Source organism: Rousettus aegyptiacus, unplaced genomic scaffold (assembly GCF_014176215.1).
Source record: "Rousettus aegyptiacus isolate mRouAeg1 unplaced genomic scaffold, mRouAeg1.p scaffold_m13_p_6, whole genome shotgun sequence".
Taxonomy (NCBI): Eukaryota; Metazoa; Chordata; class Mammalia; order Chiroptera; family Pteropodidae; genus Rousettus; species Rousettus aegyptiacus.
The window spans coordinates 46,211,481-46,238,222 of record NW_023416309.1 but is presented as its reverse complement, the minus strand read 5'-3'; the positions used below and the strand labels follow the sequence as shown (position 1 = coordinate 46,238,222).

At 46.5% G+C, this 26,742-nt stretch overlaps 1 protein-coding gene across 2 annotated transcripts in view; it reads right to left on the bottom strand.

Annotated features, from left to right (window-relative positions):
* MXI1 (MAX interactor 1, dimerization protein) overlaps positions 1–19,473 on the bottom strand; it is a 71,058-nt gene extending 51,585 nt beyond the window's left edge. Inside the window, exons 1-2 of one of the 2 annotated variants that reach the window (XM_016145704.2) lie at positions 18,957–19,473; positions 1,437–1,569 (exon numbers count right to left, since the gene is read on the bottom strand). In XM_016145704.2, coding sequence (XP_016001190.1) covers positions 1,437–1,569; positions 18,957–19,218 — 395 coding nt within the window. In that variant the 5' untranslated portion in view covers positions 19,219–19,473. Of the gene's footprint in view, positions 1–1,436; positions 1,570–2,765; positions 3,054–18,956 lie in introns of those variants that run through there. The other variant, XM_016145706.2, reaches the window with a different exon arrangement.
* Between the last annotated feature and the right edge of the window lie 7,269 nt (positions 19,474–26,742).

Sequence of the window (26,742 nt, the reverse complement as noted above, 5' to 3'; positions counted from 1 at the left end):
AAATTTTAATTGACATATAGATTGAAAAGTCCATAAATTCCTGAATATAAGTCTTAATTGCTGATACCTTAACCAGAGAAACTATGAAGAGCAAGTAAATTTATATATTTTTAAATGCGCTATATCATACTACATATTTTCTTCCCTAACCTACCATACCACAACAAATCCTCTAGACCCACATGTAAATGTAAATATAACATATTAAACTTAAGGCTAAGTATTTTAAAAACTAAGTTTAAAAAATACAGAAGAGTCAATGAAAAAAAGAAGCCAAAAAGGGAAACACGCAGCTTTAAAGATGAGTCAAAGAGAGAAGAGTGAAAACTAGTTTTGCTTCAGTGATGTCAGAAACGCAGAGTAGGAAGAACCAGTCTTTTGAACTCTGTTATCTACAGAGGCCTCAGGTTTTCTGCATCAACTAGTAAGATCCCCTATTCCTGCTCTCTAAGTGACTACCCAACTATCTATGTGGAGGTCCCCAAAGCCTTCAAGTAAACTTAATTACCCAGAGATTGCTCTGTGCTCCTTCAAAATGAATGTTTACATTCTCTGGACAAAGCTTTGGGAATCAGGAAAAAAGGTCTCATCTAATTCCTCTTATCGACGGAAAAGACAGCATCTATTGATTTTAAGATGGCTTTACAAAAACTTCATACGAGATGAATCCTTAGAATTCACTGGCCTTCTGGACCAAAAACAGAGGAGATAGCCAGACACTACCAAAACTTTTCCAAAAAATGGAAGTCAACTATGTTTTAAATATACCCAGACAAGCGTTTTCTAGGGATCTGTTCTGATGGAAGAATAAGCAACTTTCCTTTTTTCTTCATCTTTTTCTTTTGTCTTTAAAAGCTCTTTTACCAATTCAATCTTATCATTAAATTAGAGGCAAAACTTTCACAGTATGGTGTCCCCCTTTATCCTTAAACAACAAATAGAATGACCATGCCCACCATCTTCTTACTCTACCTAATAATGTTCCTGTTCCTTTAACAAAACTCTTGATTCTGCTTTCTATCCTGCCTGAGCTATTCCCGATTTTTAAAAATTCTTCTAGGACTGTCCAAGTTTAAAGCTGGCCCAAGATTACTTATAGCATGCAGTTGCATGCATGGACACATGCTGCCAAGTCTCTCAAATGACTGTCCCTCTCAGTCATAAATCTCCCCACTTAATAATCCCATCAAGAATTTCTTTGGTTGTCTTTCCAGATTCTATTCCTTCCCTTCCACACACAGTCAGGTTATAATTTCTAGACTTTATTATTTTTAAAAGGCCCAATCCCCAGGGGTGGTGGTAAAGAAACCCATTTGGCTGTTCAGTGTAGCTCCAGACTTGGTATTAGAGAACTGAGGTCAGTGGGCCTGGCACTTCTGCTTCAGTGTGTGCTCCCTTCCTCTGGCTGCCCTTTCTAAACCTCCCCGGCTTGCTACCTGTTGGCAGTGCTGGTGGTGCTGCTCCCACTGCTGTGTTTCTGTGCCCGGCTCAACCTCCGTGGGGGCTTTGAATGCTGCAGCCGCGGGCTCGGCATGGAGGGGAACGTTGAGGCATAGCCATGTTCACACTCTAAAGAGACAGCAAGAAAAGAAGATATGAGATATACCAAAATCCATGGATCCACAGACCTGAAGTCCTTGTAGTAACAGGCTGTTAAAACAGGAGAAGGAAAAGATGTAATATTTTCACACTCTTTTGGGTTGGAAGATAAAATTACCAGTCCTTACCTGCATAGCAATCCTGTGCCATTACATGCAGACCTAACCAACCACCTGGAAGATGTATGAATATTTCCTCTAAACCAGGTAATTTATCCCTCTACAAAATCCTTTTCTCCAAGAATTCTTGACTCAAATACCCTAATTTCTGAGCCCCGTTACCATTCACCTCAATTATTTCACTTGCCTCGAAATTCCCCTTTTCTTTGAACTCTCCCCATTCTAGGTGTCACTCTAAGCCCCATATTTTTTGTGTAAACTAATTCAATTACCTAGTCTTAGAAGGACGCTTTCCCTCCTGATACCACATCTGTCAAGAGCGCCTACTCCGCGTACCCCAATCTCCGCATCCCTTTGAGTCTGCACCCCTAAAGGAATCCAGTCTCCTTACACCTGGACTCTCAGTGGTCCCTTCCCGTAAGCGTGCGTCCGGCTCCCTGCTCCCAGCCCTTCCTTCAGTTCTGTCGATCCCTCTGATGCGCCTCCACTCTCAACACGCTCCGTTCCCTCTCTGGTTCACCTCCCCTCCTCCCCCCGCTCCGGGCTCGCCCGCTCCAGCCCAGGTCGGCTCTTCGGCTCCCATCTCCTCCTCCGCCCCGCCCGGCCCGCCCCTCACACACCGCCCCATCTCGCATCCTCCCGCACCGACACAATCCCACACGCGCCGCGCCTCACACGCATGCACGTATGTATACACCTCCCCTCACCTGTGTGCGGCTTCTCACACGCCCCCGCCCCTCACAAACACGCGCGACCCCTCACTCGCGCACCAGTCCTCACGCACACGTGCACATCCCCCGACACGCGCGCCTCCCCTCAGCCGCGCACCTATCCTCACACGCGCACCCTCTTCACACTCGCACACCTCTCCTCACACTCGCGCCTACCCTCACACGCGCACCCTCCCTCACACGCGCACTTCTCACGCGCACTTCTCACACGCACTCCCTCACACGCGCACCCCTCACCCGCCGCACCGCGCTTCCCCAGCGGAGCAGTAGTGTGCGGGCTCGGGAGGTGGCGGAGCCGGCGGTGCCCAGCCGTTACCTCGGTCCCGGCGCTCCAAAAACTCGGCCGCCTCCAGCAGGCGCTGCACGTTAATCATCCGCACCCGCTCCATGGGTAAGCGGTGGCAACCGGGGCCTCTCCACACTCCCTGCCCCGGCCGACAGGAGGCGCCGCGGGCGGCTAGAGTCCGGCACCGCCCCAGGACATGTGCGGCAGGCCAGCGGGCCAACCCCGCGGCGGCTCGGCGCGCTGTCAGCCGCCCGGGAGCCCCGCGGTTCCCACCACCCCCGCTGCCCGGGCTGCACGGACGGCAGCCCGCGCGCGGTTTGTTTACCTCTCGGTGCGAGCACGGGGGAGGGGCGGGTGCAGCGCCGCGGCCCGCCCCCTCCCGCCCCTTCCTTTACCTCCTGGGAAATGTAGTTCGGTCTCCTCGCCCACTGCACGCCGGGAGTCGCACTACACACGCCGCTGTAGTGCGCCTGCGCTATGCGGAATTCCGCAGTGGCCGCTGGGGTGTGTAGTCCTACCTTTGGCTTCTCTCTGCAGGCTAGAAAGCTTAATTTATCTGGGCTTTTTTGCTTCTTCGAGGGAAGGATATGGGCGTCTACTCCCGGTAAGTCGTATTTTCAGCGACTCCTGGCAGGTGCTCAGTAGCTGGAGCACTCTTTAACCGAAGTTCCAGTTCTCTATTTCCTGTTTCTTCCTCATGTAACTTATGTGCCTCAGTTTCACCCTCTGCAAAATGTGCTGCTCAGACAGCACACACAAAAACACTTAAAAAGCCAAAATCACCGTTCAGAGACGGGATGATTTCATCAGAACCGTACAGGGCTCCATAAGGCCCTTCTTCCACCTCAACTTCCACGCAGAGGTAGTTTTTTTGTTTTTTGTTTTTTTAAAAATCTTATTCTTTAAAACTCTTTTCTTCTTCAGCCCCTCACTAGTGATTTTAGAGGCTAGGAAACCTCTCTGGTGCTGCAAGTGAAGGATATAATTCAGTGGGTAAAATGGCTTGGTGCTGAAGTCACACAGGGTTCAGTTGAAATCCTGACTTTGCTACTTAACACTAGTTGTGTGGACTCTTCAAGACTCATTTTCCTCATGTGTAAAATGGAGTAATTATACCTCCATTTAACCAAACGTTGACGGCCTGAGTGTGCTGGATGCTGTACTAGACATAATATGTACGGTAATAATAAGCCCTACTGACTATACACTCCTGCTTCTCTTAAGGAGTGTATAGTCAGTAGGCCTTATAAAGATTAAATGAAATAATTCCAGCACTTAGTACATGACACTCAATAAATGGACACTATGGTGATCAATTCCTCTCATGTTCTCTATAGAGAACTGAAAGCAGTGGCAAAAGAGAGCAGGGACCACATTAAAAGGCTGTCAATGGCTGCCCTCACAAAGTCCTCAATCTAACCAATCTTCAAAGGCTAGACCTGAATTTCTTAGCCTCAGCATTATTGACATTTTGGGGCAAATAATTCCTTCTGGGGAGAGGGGCAGGCAACTTGTGCATTGTGGGATGTTCAGCAGCATCCCTGGCCTTTACCCACTAGATGCCAGTAACATACCACTAGCTCTCAGATGTGACAACCAAAAATGTCTCCAAACTTTGCCAAATGTCTTCTGGGGCACAAAATCACCCCTGTTTGAGAACTACTGGTCTAAGAAGAGGAAGGGAAAGAGGGTGTTAAATGTTGAACACACTAGGAGCAAACTGGGAATTATGTAAACGTACATAACTTTTTCCCACCCCGATTATTTTAACCTGCTAGTGGACATCCAAAATAACAGGAAGCTCTGGGTGAAGGGAAGAATCCCAGTGGCTACTGCAGAAAATACCATCTCGGGATGAAAATCTTACTCTCAAAAATGTTTTGGGCTTCATATTGCACTTTAATACCCTTTCCCTCCCTCCCTCTTTCTCGCTTCCTCTCTCCCTACCCCTCTCCCCCCTTTTCAAAGTGAACAAGATTTCCAGTGAGGTCAAAAACTGTAAAATTTTGCCAGCCCTTTTAAATATTACACTTGGCACCACATTTAAGAACCAAATAGATGTTCCATCAGATGCAGGGAGACCCAAAATGAGAGGTGTTCACAACCCACAGGAGAATTTATTTTTTTGTAATGGCTTTGAAACAGGGACTGTGCTTTTTCAGCTGTTGGCTAGGCCGCTTCAGATCTGGTCTTTCCCACTGGGTGTTGGTAACAACACATTCCACTCTCAAAAAGGGACATGTTGGGTAGGGGAACAATAGAATTATTTAAAAGAAAATACTTATTCACTCAGAAAATCTATTAGTTGAGGGTAGAAATTATTAGGTTGAAAGTTAGTTTCTACCACTTGTAGAACCCCTCTATACTTTAGATCCCAGATTGCTAAGAACTACCCCAGGAACTTAAAAGAAGTCATTTTCTGACAAATAAATGTCTACCCAGTGGGAGGTAAACTATGTGGCATACAATCAAGAAAAAGTGCAAACTGAAAATACACACGGGTTCAAGATGGGTTTAAGTCCTTAAATGATAAGCCCTAGCAGGTTATTACGAGAAAGGAGGATGCTTTTGGCATGTGCCTGACCTTTCATAGTTGACCTCCAAATGAATTAGGCATCTGTTTTTTTAGAGCCATAGCCAAGGAGCTTAGGAGACGGAAAGTAGGGTGAGCCACCAAAAGGACACTTACATATGTTGAAGAGGAGGAGACTTGATGGTGGGCAGTGGACAGTGTTAAGGGCTGGTTTATGTCTAGAAATATCCAGACTTTTCTAATAGCTATTGAAGGTGTTGCTTCTTTCGCCCTGCTTTGGGTGACTCTCGGAATTTTTGCTTGGACGTTGGCTACAAGTACAAAGCTTGGGGCTCCATCCTCAGGAGAGTGATGCTACCCACAGACCACCCCTTAGCACCAGTCCCATCCTGGAGGAACCCAGAGGCAGCCATGGCCCTTCTTTTGCTCACACAAACAAATGCAGATGGGGAAACTGAGGGAAAGCATGGCTTCCAAAGTCTGCTGATCAAAGAACCTGGAATCTTGCCAATAGTCTCTGGTGCTGTCTGCTCCCTAAAGTAGCTCTCTCAGGAAGTCTCATCTGAAGATGGAAAAAGTCTCCCAGAGTCCCCCAGACCTGTAACAAACACAGCCCAATGGGGACAGCCTGCTTTCTGGAGGAAGCAGGCAAAGCTCTTCATTCTTAGGGGTCACTTCTCTGCACAGTTTACTCGTGCAGATTTTCAAATGATTTATTGTAGATTCACAAACAATGGAGGAGGCTGGTCTGTTGTATCTTTTCTGCAGACAGAAGAGATGGAAAAAGGGGAAGGGACCATGAGGTGAAGCTACAGGTCCAAAGTCACTGTGTTGGTGACACCTGGTGCTTCAGAGAACTTTGAAACTGCAAAGTGCTTACCCTGCAGGGCACTATTTTCTGCAATTATCTCTAAGGACAGGGGTTTTCAAATAATCAAGGGGAGGGTGAGTCCTGTGCTCCTAAATGAGAACCATCCCCCACCCCAAAATAACAACCAAAGGTCCCCCTTCCTCCCTCAGAATCGAGAAACGTGAAGAGCAGCAGAAAACCTTTTCCTCTGCCCAGTGAGTCAGCCTTGCCTAACTTCATGCGTAAGCTCTCCTCAAGTCAGCTCAGAGCTGCGGGTCTGTGTGCAGCCGAGATAAATTTGGGTCTAGAAGGGATGACGTAATGCTAAACCCGAGAGGGAGCTGCCGCCTCCCAGAGCTCCAGTCTCCAGTCGCTAGGGCTGTAGGCTGACATCCCAATTACGCGAAAAAGCACCAAGCAACCTAGGTGCCTGAGCTGGGGAGACAGGGACAGAAAGGATGTGGGGGTGGGAGGAAACAGCAGGGGGAGGCAGTATTAATCTGAGATCGCTGAATCTTGAAGTTTGTTGTTTTTTAACTTCAGTTTTCTGGTGAGATCAGGCCACTGTCTGAGGCTCAAACAGCTGCACTTGACTTGCATCCTGACTTATCTCCTCCCCCTATAGAAAAAGGCATCTTATATTTTATTAAATAGCAGCCTAGTTTGGTGATTATAATGGATTTTGTATTTGTTAATCTCTCAACTGTCCCTTTCCTTCTTTTTTTGCATTAACTTAGATCTAAGAAGAAATCTGCATTGCAGGACTCAATTAATATGCACATCTAAGAGGGTTGCTTACTCTGGAGCACCCCACTTGAGGGTGCACCAGATAAGGTATTCAAGAGGATTTTGCTAGAGCCATGACAAGTGAATGTTCCCCCAAATAATATTTCATGGTTTACTCATGGAAGTTTATATCATTAAGCTTATTGATCAATCCAGTCTTCAGAAAACCGAGGCTCAGAGAGGTATGGTAACTTACCCAGGGCCACACAGCTGTCATACAAGGGTTAGGACTCAGGCTTACAGATGGTTTGTCTTGTGCCCTCTACCATTTCCATAATTCTTTTTCTGGCTGATTCACGTTTTTAAAAGTAATACAAATAAATAAAATGGAGCAAATTTTCTGGTCTTTTAAATTTGCAGAGCCCCAACCTTTAAATATCAAGATCAAGTTACATTCCAAAGGGATCCAAAGCCTACTTTTGTTTTCTGTTCAAAATTCTTTATTCCCTAAAGAAAGGTTGGCCTCAGAATCAATTCTTCCATAGGCCCAACTTCACACTACACCATTTTAATTAAAAGACCACCGCAATCTTTGTTGTGTGGAAATACATAGTTTCCGTCATTATGAATGCCTCCCAAGTACTTGTTTCAAATGACATTTCATCATTTGTTGCTGTAGTCACATATTATTCTCCTTTAATTTATGGTTATAATCTTTTATACTAGTAGATTTTGCGACTTTCATCCATCTTTGACATATAGCCTGGTCAATCATGTTGTTATTCTTTTGAAACACTGTTTATTGCATGAGTTAATATTTTGTTTAGAATTTTTGCACCTATATTCAAAAGCAAGAATATACTATAATTTTTTTGTTGTGTTTATTGAGTTTTGGATGCAATGACCTGTTCTTTCAAAGTTAGATGCAACTTAATTTTAAAACCTTAAAAAAAAAAAAAAAAAAAAAAAAGCTTGCCAGAGGCCTTCCTTTACTGGTAAGAAGATGCCCCACATTCTTGTCACAGCCCTGGGTAACCCTCCATCCCCTGCCAGGAGCCTGCCTAGAGTCGCCCTGTCCCCACCCCTTGGCATCACTACTCCCTTACAGGCAGCAGAAACTTGTGGAAGTCCACTCTTAAGCCCAGCCAGGCCCTGGACATTAAATCACAAACTTGACCCTTTTTTGCCTTATGGCTGAGTTCTCACCTTCAGGTGCACCATTTAGAATAAAAACACCAGACCCTTGCCTGCCCAAAGACTTCTGTGATCTCACTAGCTCTCCTGCATTCTGATTCTAAGCTTCCTGGAATTCTCCAGAAGTCCTAGAATAATTTGCCTCCCTTTGCCTACTAGTTGCCATGTAATGAGAGCCAACTATGTGCAAGGTGCTGCTCCTACAATTGGTTCACTTAATCTTCAGCATACCTCTGTGAGTCCAGTTTCACAGATGAGGCCCAGAAAGGTTAAGTGATTTGCCCAAGGTCACATAGGTAGTGAATGGATTCAAACCTGGATTTTCTAACTCTTGGACCCCACAGCATACATACATCAGGGCATGTTCAATTGCACAAGGTCAAACCAAATTAGTTAGGGCAATGGTCTCAAGCAGGGGTAATATCATCCCCCTAGGAATCTTTGGAAATGTGTGGGAGTGTCTGTCTCGAGTATCACAATGACTTGGGGGTTCTGCTGGCATTTGGTGAGTGGGAACCTGGGATGTTAAATCCTGGCGTATTCTGGATGAATCCGCACAAGAACTGTCTCACCAATAGCTCCCTCACTGAGAGACACTGAGTCAGAAGATCAAAGGCAGACTCATCATTCATTCAACAAATATTCCTTAAGCATCCAATATGTTTTGGACACTAATCTAGTTGCTGAAGATAGAACAATGAACAAAACTACTTATGGTCCCTGTCCTCGAGGTGTGAGGTGTTCCTATTCTAGCACGACAGACTGATGATCAGCAAGTAAAATCATTGTGAACTGTGATAAGTTGGATAAGGGATAAATGACAAATGAGGGTGGGAGGGTAAGCTTTTGGTGAGTGGAAGGATTAGAGAAATCACAGGGGCTGTCCAGGCCAGCTTCTCAAACTTTAATGATCACACAAACACCTGGGAATTGAGGTAAAATGCAAATTCGGATTCCGCAGTTCTGGGTTGGGCCTGGGAGTCTCATTTCTGACAAGCTCCCCATCTTCAGATCACACTCACTCTAAACAGTAAGGGTGAAAGCCATACAAGGAATTTGGATTTTATTCTAAGTAAGACAGGAAAGAAACTATTGAAAGGCTTTAAACAAGTGACATGAACCCAGTTACAATTAGGGTCACTCTGGTTTCCTAGATGGAAGAAAAGAAGAGGTTGGACCTAAGCTGTTAGACTGGAACCTGCTGACCAATGCTGTCAGGGTAGCAGCCAGGGCCTAAAGCTCATCTCTGCAGTATACATGTGCCTCTCTTTTCTCTGGCTCTCTGGCAGAAGCCCTTGGCTCCAAGCATGGGCCAGACCAGTTGCCCTACAAGCTTGGGTACCTTCAGGAAACCTAGTACAGCCTGACAGGGTGTGGATTCACACTCCTAACAGCCTAACATGCAGAGCCACAGGAGCCCTACTGGTTGGGTGAGCTCCCCAGAAGGTGTTGGGCAAGGTAGTACTACAGGCCCAAGTAGCAACATAGTAAACCATCGCCCTCCAGAAAAAAAAGGGCCCTATTGGGCTTTAGTGTCAATACTCAAAGAGCTCTGGTAGATTTTGGCTGCCCTCTCTATGCCCTAGGATGAGTGGGAAGTAAAGGAAGTCACTTCAGGGCAGTATGCCCAAGGGGACCTTCAGCCTGGATTTCAAACATTCTAGATTCCATTTCTTGCCTCTTCTTCTCTGAGGCTTCTCCCAGAGCCCTAAGTTTTCTTAGGAAGAAAGAAAAACCTGGGTTTGAGTCTCAGCTCTACTCTGTTAGCATGTGGCCTTGGGAAAATCAGTCCCCTTGCAAAGGCTAAGGCTTTCCTCATCTGTAAAATGAGAATAACTATATTATAGCACCCCATTATTGGATGGTTGTAGGATTTGATATAAAGCACTTAGCGTTGTGTTGGCATGTAGTAACTGCTCAGTAAAAGGGGGGTCATTATCATTATTCCTTTGGAAAACAGAGAAGAATTGTCATTGGCCCCCTTGGGGACAGGTTATCAGACTCCCAGGAAACAGTAAAGAGTTATTTATTGGTCTCTATTTGTCTATCATTTGCACTGGACCATAGAACCGGAACAGGAGACCATACATACTGCACTTTGAAAGCATCAAGCACAGTGCTTGGCTCCTGGCAGAATTTCAAAATTATATGTTGAATTGAGCTAAATTTTACAGCTAGTGGAAAGAAAAGAAATCTTGGGAGTCAAAAATATGGTAGGAATGGACAAGTATGGTAGAGGTCAGGTACTTCTACTGGGGCCCAGAACACAGGACGCTGTAAGGTGGTTTTCGGCCCCAGCAGAAGTAAAAACAAAGGCCACACAAGCTCCCACTTGTCACCCATGGCCAGAAACAGAACATCCTGGGCATGCCTGCCCTCTGTTTTAATACAATATTAAAATAGTTCTAAATCATCTTTATTCAAGTATCCTTGCTAATGGCAATAAAGCTAGAGTAAAATATCTCACACGGTAGGTAAACCAAGTCCCCTTTTATTGGCTTTAGTTCGATTTTCGCAATCTCTCTTACCCTCAGGACACTCTGTTTATCTTTCTAATTTTGCTGTGTTTAAATTTCCTTAGCAGACTCCGGAGTTGAATATTAGAGGTATGTGGCCAAGGGCATGTTGTATGAGAGAGCAGGCCTGTCAGGAACACTGGTATGGACAATCGTCCAAGTACAGAATGCCCCACTCTGTAAAGAACTGAGAGTGGAATGTGTTTATTTACAAGGCTGCTTACACTGTACCTGTTTGTTTTTTTTTTTTTAAGCTCAAGCAGTTTAATAATAATGAAAAAAAAAAGTCAGATCTGCAAAAATTACAAGGATAAACACAAAACACAAAGGATTTTTAAACATGGAGAGGGGTGTGTGTGAAGGGGCGGGAGTGGGGGCATGGGGTAGAGAGGGACTATTTCTTTTGGAAGCCCAAGATAAATTTTTGTTCTATCTGCAATAATGGCTGGAATCAAAGATACAAAACCCAAGTCAGATCCAATTAAATTTAAGATCACTGAATTTCTAAAACCTGGTATTGGAACAAAGTATGCACTCTATGAGGAAAGGGACCTTACCTCCAGGATATAGCACAGTGCCTGACATAAAGCAACATGTGCTCCTTAAATACCAGTTCGATGAATGAATGAATCGATAAAGCCACTGAACAAATTAGGGAGAATTCCTGGCCCATCAGGTAATTCTACATTTTATAAAAGTATTTGCCACAAAAGGCCTTTTAAAGAGAGGTTCTCTAATCTAATTTAAAAAAAAAAAAAAAGGGATCCTGTTTTCATATATTTCATGGAGATTTACTGCTCAAAGCAAGAGTCACCTGAACTTTCAAAATATTTCACAAGCAAGGGGCCCAACCAAGATGAGGAAGCAAAGAAGGAACTTCCAGCTCATGAGGATGGTGGCAAATGCCTCATTATTTTTGGCCAGAGAGATCAAATTAGCTGTTGACAGCTTTAACACCTCCAGCCAGGCCACTAAGAGACAATGATATCAGAGACAATTACTTCCCTTTTGTTTAGCAGAAGAGCCAGAGAGCAGGTGTCAGTCCCTGAGGAATTGAAGGCTCTCTGCAGTGTGAGCCCAGAGCTCCACCCTCCATCCCCAGAAGGAGGCCCCTCTGGGAAGACTTGAATTCCTCCTCTGCAGTTAAAGCTTCAGTAGCCATCCCGTCATTGTCACTGCCTTCGGGCTCCTCCCACTCCCCCCTTCGTCCTATGTAAAAGAAAATACTTTTTTTTCTAAATGACAAATTCAAATTAGCTTCATTTTGAAAGACTATTGAGAATGTTGCAATGACCTTTGCAATAACCGGACACACCCTAGAATCAGTAAACCAGGTTTAAGAATTGCTGACTTCATGAGCACCTGACCTGTAATACAAAAGCGCAGTTTGGGCCTCTGTCTGGGACCCATTCTCGCATCAGGTGGGAGGGAACACAGCCCATAAAGACATGTTTCTGCCTCTGCTGTGTCCTCTTGAGCAAGCCACTGTCCCTCTCTGGGCCTCGGGCTCTCCATCTGTGGAGTGAATATGATGGATGCTCTGTGTGACCTCTGGGGCTCCTTCTGGCCTGATGCTCTGTCTTACCACCTGCCCTCTTCCAAAAGAAAACCCAAAATGGAGTGGAGGGAAGAAGAGGAAAGGGAAGAGAATGGTTCAGAGGGCCAGGGGCAATAAACCTCCCTCCTTTTCTGCCTCTTGAAAATCTCATCCTTCATTCTACAAGAAGATTCCCATTCCTTTCTGGGTTGTTGCTTTTGTACTTCTTTTTCTTTCTCCCTTTTTAAACTCAAAAGCCACAAAACCACAACTCACCTCCCCAAAACAGGTCATTTGGAAGCCATAGCTGTTGGGGGTTAGGTGTGTCAGGCCTGCCATACTGGTGGTATCTAAGTGAAGACCAGGCCAGGGCAACCATGTGCTTCTCCTCTAGAAACCCAGTTTAAATCAATATTTATCCAACTGTATTTATAGAAAGTGGTGGTGGTAGGGAGGAGGGGGTGGGGTAGAGAGGCAGGGGGATCTAAAACAGAACAAGCCACAATGACTGATGCAAATCTTTGTGGCCAATTCATTTCTGTAGGGCTGGGCTTTTTTTTAAAAAAAAAAAAAAAAAAAAGGCAAAAGACCCAGCTTTTGATGAACCTGCTGTTGGCCCCAGTACCATAGCAACAGCCCCAAGTCCTCTAATATGTCCAGAGGACAGACTTGGGAAAGGCAGCAGGAGGGGGGTAGTGTTTCCTAGGAGCCTAAATTTGAGTTAGGGCCAGGAGCATTGAACAACTCTAAGAAACAAAAAAACCTCTCTGGTTGGCTATTCTGTCTCCAGCCTCACTTCTCAACCTTTTCTAAGCAGGGTGTGTACAGGAAGACTGTGGACAATCAACTGGGTGTTTCAAATACCAGCTCTGTTTCAGGTTGTTGGGTGACCTTGAGCAAGTCATTTCACTTCTCTGGACCTCATCCCATAGCTATAAAATTCATACATGCATATATGGTTAAGACTGCAGACGTATTCTAGAGTCAGAGGCCTAGGTTCCAAACTCAGTTCTGCCGCTTACTAACCATGTGATAGCGTCCCTGCTCCTACATTCATTAGCCACTCCATAAATGGATGTAATAAAATTGATTGTGTCATGGGGTTGTTGTGATGATTGGAAGAGAAAACGCATGTTTAGCCCCATATTTGGTACATCGTCGGAGCTCAATAAGTGGTAGCTAGTATTGATACTATGCAATGCAATTAGTTGCTACTGCCAGCTGGTACCCTCTTCATTTCCTTCAGTTTTACCTGCAGACTTTTGCTCAACCATCCTTAAATGAAAATCTTCATTTCTGGATGTGTCAACAGGAGAGTGTTTTGGTCTGGGAGGGAAGGTAGGTGAGCCTAAGGCCCTGCCCCCTTTGCCTGGGTCCCCTCCACAGGGTACCCAGTCCCTGGGAGCTCTGGGATTCTAAGAGCCACTACGATATCCTTGAAAGTCTACTTCTAGCACTTACCAGTGGGCAGAGACCATATTTAAAGCTGGAAAAAAACTGAATCTGGGGATCGTAATTTAAGACGCAGAAATAGGAGCCTGATTTAAGAATGCTCTTTATTCAGCTCCACCAAAAACAAATGCCCCACCCCCCCCCACCCCAGCATAAATTAACCCACAGAGTTTTCAGAAAAAAAGCAATTGCACATAGTGGGTGCTCAATGCATATTTGTCGAATGAATAAATGAATTATAAGATGCCTACCAAGCAGAAATGTGACCTACTTGAACATTAGTTACCATCAAAGCCCTCAATTTTAGCATAAGTTGCCTTAGTCCCCTACTCTCTAAGCCAGTAACTGATTGATTTTCAGGGTCACAGCTGATGACAGTATGCACTTTCAGTTTTCCAGGCCTGACCTACCATCTCCTTACAGGCTCTAGTCTTTATAACCCAACAGCACTTTGTGTGGATTATGGGAGACATCCTCCCTCTTTGGAAAAATCAGTATTTCCAACTCTTCTCCAAGTCTCCAGAAATATTTCAGAAAGTCTGTCATGTGTCTCCTGGCCTTCAAACCTGATCGCTATGCCATAGCCAGTAAATGACAAACCAATCAAAGAATGTGTATTGGTCTACTGTATGCCTGGTGATATACTATACGGAACAGTAACACATACATACTGTAGATAATCTTTTCCCTTAAGATGCTAATCATCTCCCAGTGAAGATAAAGCTAATGTACAGTAAGCAAGTACTAAATTGCATGGTTCTGATTATAAAAGCTCGGAAAAGTGGCTATGTATTGAGCACTTACTATAGCACAGGCACTTTAAATGTTTAAAGGGAGTGCCTCATTTAGTTATTCCGCAATGATCTGAGGCTGGTACTATAGCTATCCCCATTTTATGAAAAAGAAATGGAATCTCAGAGAGGTTAGTTAGGTAACTTGAGTCCAATGTCACACAGCCTGGAAGCAGCAAAAGAAGAATTTGAGCCGTGCTCTGAGTGACTGTAAAGCTTTCATTCTCTCAACTACCCTGACTTAAGAATAGCCAGGGGAGGCTTCCTAGAGGAGGTGGGCACTGACCTAGGCCTTGAAGGGTGGGTAAGATCCTCCTAACCCCAGGGGAGTAAGAGAATGAGGACATTCTAGACAGAGGGAAGTCTGTGAGTTAAGCACAGAGGCAGGACTGTGAAGTCTGCTTGTTGGTGGACCTGCTGGACAGGAGCAGAGATTAAGTCAGGAAGGCAGGGTGGGGCTAAATGATACCACGCAGCAGCAGCTTCCTCCATATGAGGATAAGGCTGCTTCTTGGCCTGTTCATATCCCAAGGAAAGTACTTCACCCTCAAACCCAGGTAATCCATTCCAGAAAGCAACCCATGGCTTCTACCCCCATTTATCTGACACATTCCTGCAAAGCCACCTTCCCTAGACACTGGGGAAGCCCAGTCCTGTTCTCTAGACCTTTACCTCCTATGGTAGTTCCCACTTGCCTGCCAAACAGCTTTTATGCATATAACACCCCTCGCGAATCTTTTTCTTTCAGTTTTAACCTTTTTCAAAACAGGAAGTAAATATTTGTCTAATTATCAGTCAGTTCTAAATTGCCACCCCTCTACTGGACCCCAAATGGGTATAGGTGATGATACCAGAAGGTATTTATATATAATTTCTGAATTTGTGATCACACTCTCCATGATTAATATTTCTAGAGGCCTTTAATTTGAGATTCTTAGGGATTCTCATCAGTTGGAACTTTAGGAGAATGTACCTGTATATTTTATTGAATCTTTGCTTTGCACAGAGCAGTCAAAACTCCCTCCCCTCTCCTCCCCCAAGAAAACTCACCATATCTACTGAGAATAATTCAGCACTCTGGCCACAACTTGGTGAGTGCTCCTAGTACGGAAACCTCAACAAGGCAATGAAAAGCAGTTCTAGCGACAATGGAAAATGAGCTCTTGCCAAGTAAGTACTTTGCAAACAACAGTAAAAACGGAACGTGTGAACTCGTGACCAGGGTCTATCTGTGCATTTCGGGAAGGTCTTACAGAACTCGAAATGGAGACTCGAATAGAGGGTCAACAGCCATCCCCTGGGAAAAAAACGTCCCTTTAAGAAGGGATTGTACCAGCTGGCCTCACTACAGTTCCCAGAGATTTCTGGCTTGCCTCCTAGCCCCACCCCCTGTCTCTGGCCTCAGCAACGCGTGACGTCATAAGAAGCTGCAGCTGCTGGTTGGCTGAACGACGTAGCTAGGTCAAGTCCAGTCAGAGGAAAGAAGTTTGTCTCCATGTGGAAACCATGTGTCTCTAGCTGGGAGGGGGAGGAGGAGGAGGCGGGGAAACTAAGATCAAGTGATTACAGGGGAACTGGCTGAAATGAAGGCGGGGAGGTTGTGCACCTGAGCTGGGCAGCAATGCCCTTTGCAGTAGTGACATAGAGGGAAAAAAAAAAAACCCAAACCCCAAACTTGCCCAACAAAACTTGAGCCCTCCCATCATAATAATTTAAAGGCCAGGGTCCCTGCTTCCTTCCAAAAACCAGGGACCTGAGAAATGCCGGAGTCCTATCGGAACGCCCAGATCCCCATCCCTCCTCCCAACAACTGAATGATGTAAGCGTTTCGGAAAGCGGGGCTCTGAAGCAAAACAAGCCCCGCGCGCGCGGTGCGACCCGCAGTGCTGGAGCCGGGTGCACGCACGACCCGCCCCCCGACTCGCGTTATTGCTGTGCACACGCGGACCGCCGTGACGCGCGGGCATTGTGTGCAGCGAGCAGAAAACAACGGCGAGCGCCGCCAGCGCGAAGGGCCCCCGATAAATTGAGGCAGATGTAGGGTCCGCCGTTATCCAGAGACCCAGAACCCGCGCGGGGTTGGCGGAGTGGGGAGGATAAAGTGGCCCCCGTGGGTCTCTCCTGTTTGCAGGAGGGATAATAGAGGGCCCGGCGGCTGGTCGCCTGTAGTTTGCTGGCGGTCACCCTCGCCTGAGTGAGCTGTAGGGGAGGGGGCGAGGGCCTAGAGCCGGGTCCCCGTAGCCAAACCGGGCACCGCGCAGCGCAGCGCCCCACGCTCTCGGGGAAATCTGGGGACCGTTGACATCACGTCATGCAGAGCCAAACAGCAGCGGCGAAAAGAGGCAAGAGAGCTAAAAATACTCCCACGGGGAGCCAGCCAGAGGAGGGGGGCAGCAGGGCCGAGGGGCTGATTACGCACGCGAAGTTGACTTTGACTGGGGCGCTGAGGTTCCGAGCCCCTCTCGGGGTCTGGCTGACCCGCAGCACGGGCGCCTCGGGAGAGGGACGCGGAGGAAGCCCCTTGGCTTTCTCAACCCCGGGAGCCCAGCTCCGCTGCTGCTGGCCCGCCCCGTGCGCGCCCGGCCCTCTGCTTACGTGACTGGTGGCCACGCCGGAGCCCCGGCACGGGGTAAACAAGGAGGTGGCGGCAGCCAGGGCGGCCGGGGGTGGGGTGTGTGGGGGCGGCGGAGGTTTCCAATTGTCTGCGGGTGTGACGGGGTGACCGGACGTGGTGGAAGCTCGAGCAGCTTCCTTAGTTCACCTCGCTGGGGTGGGGGGGGGGGGTTGAACCAGGTTTGCTACACACTGCCAAGGTGCCCTCTTAGAGTGCACCCCCCGCCGTAGCCGGCGCCACGGGACAGATTCCAGAGAACCGGGGACCCGGGCGGGGGTTAGCTAAAGAAATTACGCCCCTCCCCCCTCCAACAAAAGCAAACACACCAAACAAAACCACGTCTTCACTGGGCTCCCCACCAGCTCTGGCTTTTCCGAAACTACCCTCCCGACAAATGCACACTCCACCCCCATCCCCCACCCTCGCCTAGTAATCGCAACCTGATTCGGCTACACAGCCGGCGATGCGCCTTTCTCTAAACCCAGGCAGGCACTCCGAGAAAACAGAAGAGAAAGAAAAGAACGCACCACCGACCTCCCAACATAAATCCTTGGGGTTTTTTTTTTTTTTTCTTTTTTCCTTACAGCTTCTGCACAATTGCTCTGCCAACACACGCTTAATTTAACCCTGGAGGCCTGGCGTGTCGGTCAGCTAAGGTGTTTTTGTGTTTGAGGCTTGTTGTTGTGTTTTGGGGGGAGGAGGTTGCAAGATCTGACACGTTGCAATTGTACCATATTCTCTCTCTCTCTCTCTCTCTCTCTCTCTCTCTCTCTCTCTCTCTCATATTGATCTTCCTACTTCTTCACACAGCTTAAACACATTGGTTTGCTCTAGTCTGTCGGTCTGTCTGCCCCAGTCCCTTCCCCCTTCTCGCAGCTATTATTTGTGAGGAGGACCGTGCTGGAGACACCGCACACGCGTGCCCCCGTTAGAGCGCAGAGTCGACTGCCTGTAGAGGGCTGGGGGACCCGGCTGGCAGGGGCAAAAAATGAAATAGACGAATGCAAAAAAGGAGACCGGGGTGGGGCTCCCAGCACCCCCCCCCCCCCCAATGCATCGCTCTTTACCTGAGTCTGGGAGTGGGGAGGAGACGGTAAAAATCGACCAGGAAGGCGTTCGCCTTCCTCGCCCTGCGCTCTCGCTTGGGAGCCGTATCCGGAAAATAAAGAAACCGCACATAGCCCACACCTTCTTCCCCAACTATTGTTTCCTGCGAGATCCCAAAGTTTCCTTCTAGCTCTGTGCCCCTCGCCAAGTTTCCCTGCAGGACGGCGGGTCCGGGGCGAGCTGCTGGCGCTGCTTGGCCCTGCGGGCCTGTTTCTTGGGGGGGGAGGGGGGAGCGGTGACACCCCAGGGCAACGGAGACGCAGGGGCACTGTTCCGAGGACCCAGTGGCCAGAGCCCAGCCCGCCGCGAGAGGGGAGGAAAAAGCGAAATAGACAGGAGGGAGAAGCAGAGCCCAGCCAGCCCGAGCCCATGCTGTAAAGGGCTCTTGGTGGCTGTTGTTATTGTTGTCGTGTGTGTCTGTGTGTTTTCTTTCTGGAACCGCTGAGCTCTGCCTATGGTTCCCAACTTTCGGCTTCTAATCCTCCCCACCCAACCCAGGAACGAGCGACAGAAAAACAACACTTGTCTGCCCGAGAAGGCTCCGGGGTGGGGGGGGGGGGAGAAAAAGGAAGAAAGGCGACCTCGAAGAGATGAGCTCTGGGATCAGTTGTCAGCAAACAACAACACTCCCCCGCTCCTTCGCCGGGCGGTCCTCCCAAGCCTCCGGGAGACAGACAGACAGACGCACCGACGGGCCCCTCTCTCCCCCCCGCTCGTCTTTGTTACATCTTTAGCAGCTTTGTGCGTGCGTGTCCTTTCTCCGGTGTCATCGGCTTTACTGCCGAGGGCTGGATGTGTGTTGGGGGGAGGGGGCGCGGGCCGAGCAAGCGACTAGGGTCGCCCAAGTGGGCGAGGAAGAAAGAGCGGGGCGCCGAGGAGGAGCGGGGGCCCCGAAACTTACTTTTGTTTTCTTTCTCGATCTGCTCCAGGTAGCTGGCGGCCTCAAGCAGAATCTGCACGTTCTGCAGAAAAGTGTTGATGTGCTTCTCCATCGAGTTCTCGCTGGTGTTGAAAATGTCCGAGAAGGGGCACCTGAGCTTGGCCCCCGCGGGCTCCTCGGGCTGGGCCGGGGGCTGGGGCGCAGACACCGCGGGGAGCGCGGCGGGGGCCAGCCCCGCGCCCTCGCAGCGCGCCTCCTTGCGCGGCCGCCCGCGTTTGCCCATGGAGAGACCGGGGTCCGCCGAGCTGGTCCTCTTCTGGGGCTGCGCGGCCCCACGGAGCTCCGGGACCCAGGGGAGACCCGGCTGGCTGGAGCAGAGGAGGCGCCGAGGCGAGGAGGCGACCTGACTTCCCGAGCCTCGCTGCGTGCAGTTGTGTGCTTGAGTGTGTGTGAGTGTGTGTCGGTCTCGCAGTGGGTCTGTGTATGTGAGATTGAATGAACCTACAGGACAGACGGAGGCGCTCTGACGCCTGGGTCCTAGTGCGAGCCTGTCTCCAGATCAGACTGGTCAAAATAAAAGGTGGAGACAGGCGAGGCAAGGACCGCCCCCTGCCCGTCCCCGCCTCTCCCCAAATCTTACCACAATGTAGAACACTGTATTTTAACCAGAATGGAAAAAGTACTCTGTGACTCTGAGTGCACCTGCATCAAAACAAACTACTAAGCTATTTTTTTCTTCACATAATAATACTTTTATAAAGTGTCCAGCACAATGCCTGGCACATAGTAAGTCTCCAATAAATGATAACTGCTGCGACTTTTTTTTTTAAGTCCAATTTTAAAAAAACCCATTACATGTAACCTGAAGTTCCCTCCACCAACACATACATGCAAGGCCTCGTGCCTGCAAAAGGACAAATGAAATCCCCAGGCCCACAAATTCCGGTTACAGATTTACTCTGTCTCCCTTCAAAAGCAAAGTTACGTTCCAGGAAGGGGAGGAGATGTAAGCATCTCTCTCGGCACTCCTTTTCCTAGCCCTGGTCCAGCTGTGCAAAGCTCACACTAGGGTGCTGCCACACCTGGCTCCTTTTTATTTGACACAGACACAGCGGTGGCAGCCCAGGACCACCTCACTCCAGCTAAATTCCACCTTTTGGCTCTGACGTTCCCTACTTGAGTTGGCACTGTTTTTACTCTGCTGCTGTCACCTAAGTCAGGGTCTGCAGGAATTGTGGATGCTTTCTAGGTCTGGGAAGTCTGGTGGGAGGCAGGGGGACATTTGAGGGCCTCTGGGGAGTCCCATAGAAAAAGTTCAAGTCTCAGCTCTGCTGAATAAAGACTGTGTGTGAACTTGGGCAAGTCCCCTAACCTCTCTGGCCTAAGTTTCCCCACCTGTGAAACCTCTGATAAGATTTTTATGCTAATTAAATTATATCTGCTCTACGTATGCTGCCTGGCCCATAGTAAGATCTTTTTCTTCCAATCTAGACCCAGACAAGACCTGGGTCCCCTACTCACATCCAAGGGAGGTAACAAACTGCAGGAAACAAGATTCTTCCCATTGGAAAACAACTCTGCAATAAGCCTATTTAAATATTATCACCTTGCAAGGCCACCTGCATTTTTTCCTCCAGGGGAACCATTTTCATAGAAGACACTGCAAATACTGCCCCCTGGAGTTGTGCAACCCAGCCACCTAGCTCAGAGGTTGCTTATACACATTTGTCAGGAAGACTTTTACTAGAAATGGAACTTCTTCAAAAAAAGGAGAGAAAGTATATTTGTTTGTAAAACACTCACTGTAAAAAACTTCAGAGTATACATACTCTCACAGAGCCTTCAAAAAATTCTTTTATACTTTTAAAATATAGTAGGTCCTTGAATAACATTTTTCATTATAACATTAGTGAGATGCCATAGAAACTTAACTCTTGTTTATATCAATTAGCCTATGGAAATGTAGGTTTCATTATAAATTGTTTCCTTTAAAGTCACAGAACCTATCAATATTAAGTGAAGACTTACTGTATATTAAAACATGCTGCTAATATGCCAGGACAATCAGTAATTGGAATTTTAAAGCCAATATATTCACATTTTGGACCATAATATAACTATACTACACATACTCTGCTTATTTTCCATCTTGTGACAAATTTTGCATGGTTGATCTCTGTGTCATTCGGCTGGGTAGATTACAGTAAGTACAGACTTACTGTATATTACTAACATGCTGCTGATATGACAGGAACAATCAATGATTGGCATTTTAAAGCCAATGTATTCCTAAGAGCTGTGAGATAAAGTGCACGTACCATTATCACAACAATTACTGACTTTTCTATCCCTGTTAGAACCACAACCTGAGTTATTCATGTTTAAAAGTCTATAAATGTCTAAGGGCTTTAGGAACGTACAATTTCAAACAAGTTTTACTCAACGCTATTTTGCAAAAATTGGCATTTGTGTGAAAAAATCTCCTTTGCCCCAAATGAAAGATGATAGTGAGATAATGAACCAGTGAAGCCCAGGGAAAATTTGGTCTCTCATTAGGTCCCTGGTGGAGGCATGGGCCAATGTGCACACATGCAGTCCTGAGACCTACATGTATATATGCATACACACCCCCAGGTAGGCCTACCCCACACATGAGTGCAGAGTCAGGGGTAGGGTGTTTCGTAATTATTTATTTATCCCTGTTTTAACTCTCATAGGTCTATGAGCTTCAGAAAACCCAGGGGGAATCTTCAAGCTAGGCCATAGATCTGACCAAAGCCAAAATAAACAAGGGCTTGAAGAAAATCTACAAAAAAGTGCTGATTTGCACTATTCCCACAGTCGGACACAGCCCCTACCATCATTCCCATGGAAAACACCACTCCTGGTGCCAAATCGAGTTTTCCCCCTATCATAGGGGCGTTGTTTTTTGTTATTATGTGAATCCATAGTGTCAGACAATGGCACCAGAGACACAGTGGAGGCAGGAGAAATGCCTTTTTGTTTCACAAAGTCTGTACTATGGTGCCCCAGAGTCTTGCATGTAATTTAGTTGCATATATTCATTTCAATAATATGTATATGGAATGGTGACTGTGCCAAGCTAGAGCTCAAAGCCCCTTGCTTGTACTTTTTCAGAGCCCATCAAGTGTTAAATTATGTTAGCATGTTAGCATCATAGTGCTCTCTCCCTCCTCCCTCAACATCCCCCAATTAACAAATTTCACTAATAGAGTTGGCCTCAACAGAAAGAGTGGTGGTTCAGGGGTTATATCATGGCACAGGCATCCAGGATGCTGGGTTACAAGCTCAGCTCCATTCCTGATTAGCTTTGCTTCCCAGAAGGAGTCCTTCAAACCCTTCGTACCTCACTTTCTCCAGGGTTTTGACTCCATAAATGAACAGGCCTCTTTGGAAAGTTGCTGAGAATTTCTGTAGAGAACAGGTAGGAGATGAGAAGGCAGGTGTCCAGCTTGATATGGACATATGAACTCTTTGAAAGAAAAGCAGTGACTTCTTGCAGTACCCAGCAAGGTCAGCTTTGATGCTCCTAAGGGCCCACGATATCGTGGGTGCCCACTCAGCCCGGGTCTTGTTTCCTCAAGCTTATATTCTTTGTTCAGCCTATTTGTCTATTTGGTAATATTTTTCCATCAACCTTGTTAGAATATTTAAACAAGACCTCTCTCTGCTTTATTTGCCTCTCTTTTCCCCAGACATTTTACACTCTTACATCAAAGGAGTTGTTTTGTCTATAATTTTGTCTTCATGTACACAGAGGCTGTTTAATTACCGAGGTGGTGCTAGGACAGTTGCCCCCAGATCTCTTCATCCTGCATATGGACAGAATGCCCCTCCCTGTGCTGAACTTTGGCTCTCCTGGGCTCCTTAGCCCTGCTCTTCCTCCTTACCCATCCTCTCCTCCCCACCCCTTTCTGCATAACCCCATCCATCCAGCTTTTCTTTGGACCTCGCCAGCATGGCCAGTTCTTTTCCTACTCTTTGGCCTGTGGTTCTTGTACTCAGGCTTGGTAAATGCCATCGAAAAATCTTCTGTCTTCTGCATTATCACTTGAGTCTTAATCCCCAGAGCTTTTTTTTTTTTACCCAGGTTTTCCTTGGGCACCTTTTCCTTTAGAAAGAGATCATCCAGCGATTAGCCGAGGAGCTGGCTCAGGGCTCCTTCGCTCCTTGGGAGTTTTCATCTTGCCTTCATATATGAGAAGGGAGAAGTGGCTTTAAGAAAAGCTCAGGACTAGAGACTTAGGGACCGTAAGATACAAGCAGAACGGCAGGAACAAGAACAGTGGGACTCTGCTTCTGTCAGTGGCACCTGGCAGCCTTCAAAGTGCTGCCCAGGCCTACTTCAGCCACACCCCATGCCCTCCCCCCTACACCCACCAGTAGGTGTAGACATGGGCAGAGGATAAATAGCCTCTGCCCTATTGGAGCTTGCTTGGGTGTCACCTGCTCCTGAGACATTATCTCTGCTCTGCTGGACTCTGCCCTCCCTTCTCCTGGACCTTTGAGGTTGGCAGGCCCTTCCTGCCTCAGCCAAATCCTGGGCTTCTTCTATGCAACACCCAGCACTTACAGGGTTCATTAGACTATGAGCTCATCAAGGGCAGGAAGCACGCCTCTGGCACCTGGCACAGCCCATGCATGACACAAAAGAGGAGCTTAGACCATGGGAGTCAAAGCATGAATGCCCTTTCTCGCCTGGTCAGAATCTTGCTGATGGCCCTTCGTGGCTTCTTTGCTTCAGCATGGCAAGAAGATGCATTTGACACTGCAAAACTATTTCTGAGTCACTCACATGAAAGTTTAAATATCAAGATGCTGTCTCTTTGGAGAAGTCAGAAACCCATTGAGCCAGATGGTTGAATTTCCTTTCCCAAAAATTACAGAGACTCAACAGCCCTTTCTGCTGTCCTTACTCTTCTACAAATCTGGTGACCTGATGGGTATCCTCTGTAATAAGACGCCTCTGGAGGATAATTTTCAACAGTCACCAGGCGATGAAGGCAGTGGCCTGAGATCAAGCTGTAATTTATACAAAACTTTTTTTTTTTTTCACATCTTCTCACTCTGGGGTGTCTTCTAATAAGACTTTCAGGCCCCTACTTTCTTTAACGGCTCCATATTTTAAATGAAAAATGAATTCAGCAAGGGTTCTAAATTTATGTACATTAAGGTACCAATGACTGACACTAGCTTAAGTATGATCATTCCCAGAGGAATTTGGCATTAAAAGATGGCCAGTGCCTTAAGCTAAAGGAATAAATTTCTACTGGTGAAATGTTAGATATCAAGAGATGGAAGGGAAAGATATATGCAAGTGCTAAAGGATCTTCCTCCTGTTTGTTAGCTAGTTGAACCTGTGTAAGTCAGTTAACCTCTCAGAGCCTCAGTATTCTCACCTACAAAGTGGGAAGAACAGGTTTGCCTTGCTGACTGGGGTTATATGCAAAGGCACTTTGGAAACCGTAAAATGTTGTGCACATGTCAGCATAGTGTTAGGCAAAAAGATAGGAGCAATAGTTAGAAGCCTAGAGTTTTGGGTCAGCTTTTCCACTACACTATTGTGTAATTTTGATCAATACTTTCTTCATCTGCAGCATCAGTATCCTCACCTACAAAGGAAGAGTTCCCCTGGCACACAATCTACCTCTTGCCCCCATTCCAAAAAGCATCATTGGTTCATCTTTCCCGTGTTCATTAATCACAAACCAAGATGTAACTGCCCATTGAGATTTTGGATAAGCATGAAAGAACCAGCATGACCACACTGAGTTGGTGAAATTCTAGCCAAAAGCAAAGAAAGTGGCATTTTAAGTCACTCAATCTGCTTTATCTCTGGAAAAAAATGTGTTTTCCATTGGTTCTCTTTCGGAAAACAAAACAAAACAAAATGTTGGAAGACACATTCTTATCTTCAAGGAGGCCTAGGGGCCCAGAACCCCAGTCTGCAGTCTGTGAAACACGAGATCAATAATCTTGGAGGAGCTCCTACCTCAGTGGTTATATAAAATCTACAGGTTAGTTCCTGACCTTCTGCCTGGACACCTACCCACCCCTCAAGCTACCCTCCTCTCTGAAGACTATTTTCTCTTCCTCCATTTGCACCTCTCCTACCTGAGCCCTGTAAGTTACCCTCACCTCTTCCTGACCCAGAGCACTAGACTCATGGATGAAAAGGTCGATGAGCTCTGAGATGGGTACATTTATCAGGGATAACAGACGCATGAGTACGTACTCAACGTATAGATTAATTTATTGCATCAGAAGATGTAATCTTACTTGTGTCAGGTGTGTTCTAGGTATAGGGACACAGCAGTGAGCAAAGAGCCCAAACACTCACCCTCAGGGGACTCGTTTCTTACCCAGGTATATACATGTAGACATAGGAGCAGTCACACGTATGCAGATATACACACAGGCACATACATGCACTCAAAGACAGGCCCCTTTACTCCTGTGTCTTTCAGATAATGAATTTCAACTCCAAGTTGGAGCCAGAGTTATAGGGACCTATACAAAGGGACTGTTATATCCTCTTATGTGTCATAGAACTGGCCATAAAAGAGAATGAAGAAGGGTTTGCTTTCATGAAATTAATTTTTGTTTGCATACAACTGACCCTTTGCATATTTCCACAGTAGCAATATTAGAATAGTTAAATAGTTAAAAAATTTTATATGTCATTCTAATTCACAGAGTTCCGATGATCTCACAGATATGTGTGGCTTGCCAAGCAGTCACATCAAAACAACTGTCTGAAATTATAACCTACCTGGAAAAGTCAGAAATGTAATCAGAGGCTATTTCCATATAACTACACCCTAAAAACACCCATCCCAGACAGGCAGGCACATGAGAATAACATGTTGGCATACAGTTGCAAGAATCTACCTTAGACTTTTGATACTTAATTGCATTATTGTTAAAGTAGAATTGAGTAAAAAAAATCCCAGACACAGAGGCTAGAATTGGGAAATTCTTCTTCATTTCCTGTCCCCTTTTCAAAGTCATAGAAGAATTGGGCTCTATCAAATCTTTGTTGAACTAATGTTAAAGAAAGTGTTTTCTCATCTTGTTAGTTTTTAATTTTATATCCTTTGGACATGAGCACTTTTGAGTGCACTATACATACGTGTAATGTCTCAGATTGTCTTAGAGATACTGTTATAACTATTCATAGAATATTTATGATATTCCAGGCCTTGTTCTCCAAGCACAGTTTTATTTTATCCTTGTAATCATTCCATGAGCCATTTCAGCACTCCCATTTTACAGATGAAGAAATGGAGACTGAGGAAAAATAAGTGCCTGGCCCCAGATGGCACAGCTAGCAAGCGGCAGAGCTGGGAAGCTCCCCGGTCTCCAGCCTGGTGCAATAGAACATTCTTTCTTCCTCTTTATCGTCCACTTAACTTTATTCGGTTCTGTCCAGCCACACATGCATCGGGTGTAAGTTTATGTGGTCTGGCTGGTTAAGTTTACGTGCATGACAAAGGTGCTTATTCCAAATCCTCATTAGATTATAAACTGAAAATTTCTCCAGTTAAAGAAACTTGGATTCTCTCTTCCCAGGCTGCCATTGTTCCAAAGCCTCCGTGGCATCTCCCGAGTGCCTAATAAGGGCCCCGTACCGCATAAGTGTGCAACAGACATTGTTTGATTACTAAGAACTCAGCACAGGACCAACCTGGGGAGAAGGCAGCACCTTAAGTGTTATTTATCAGACATCACCAATCTCCCATTGGCTCTCCAGCTAACCTCTTATAATTTGTCCTCCTCTTTACAC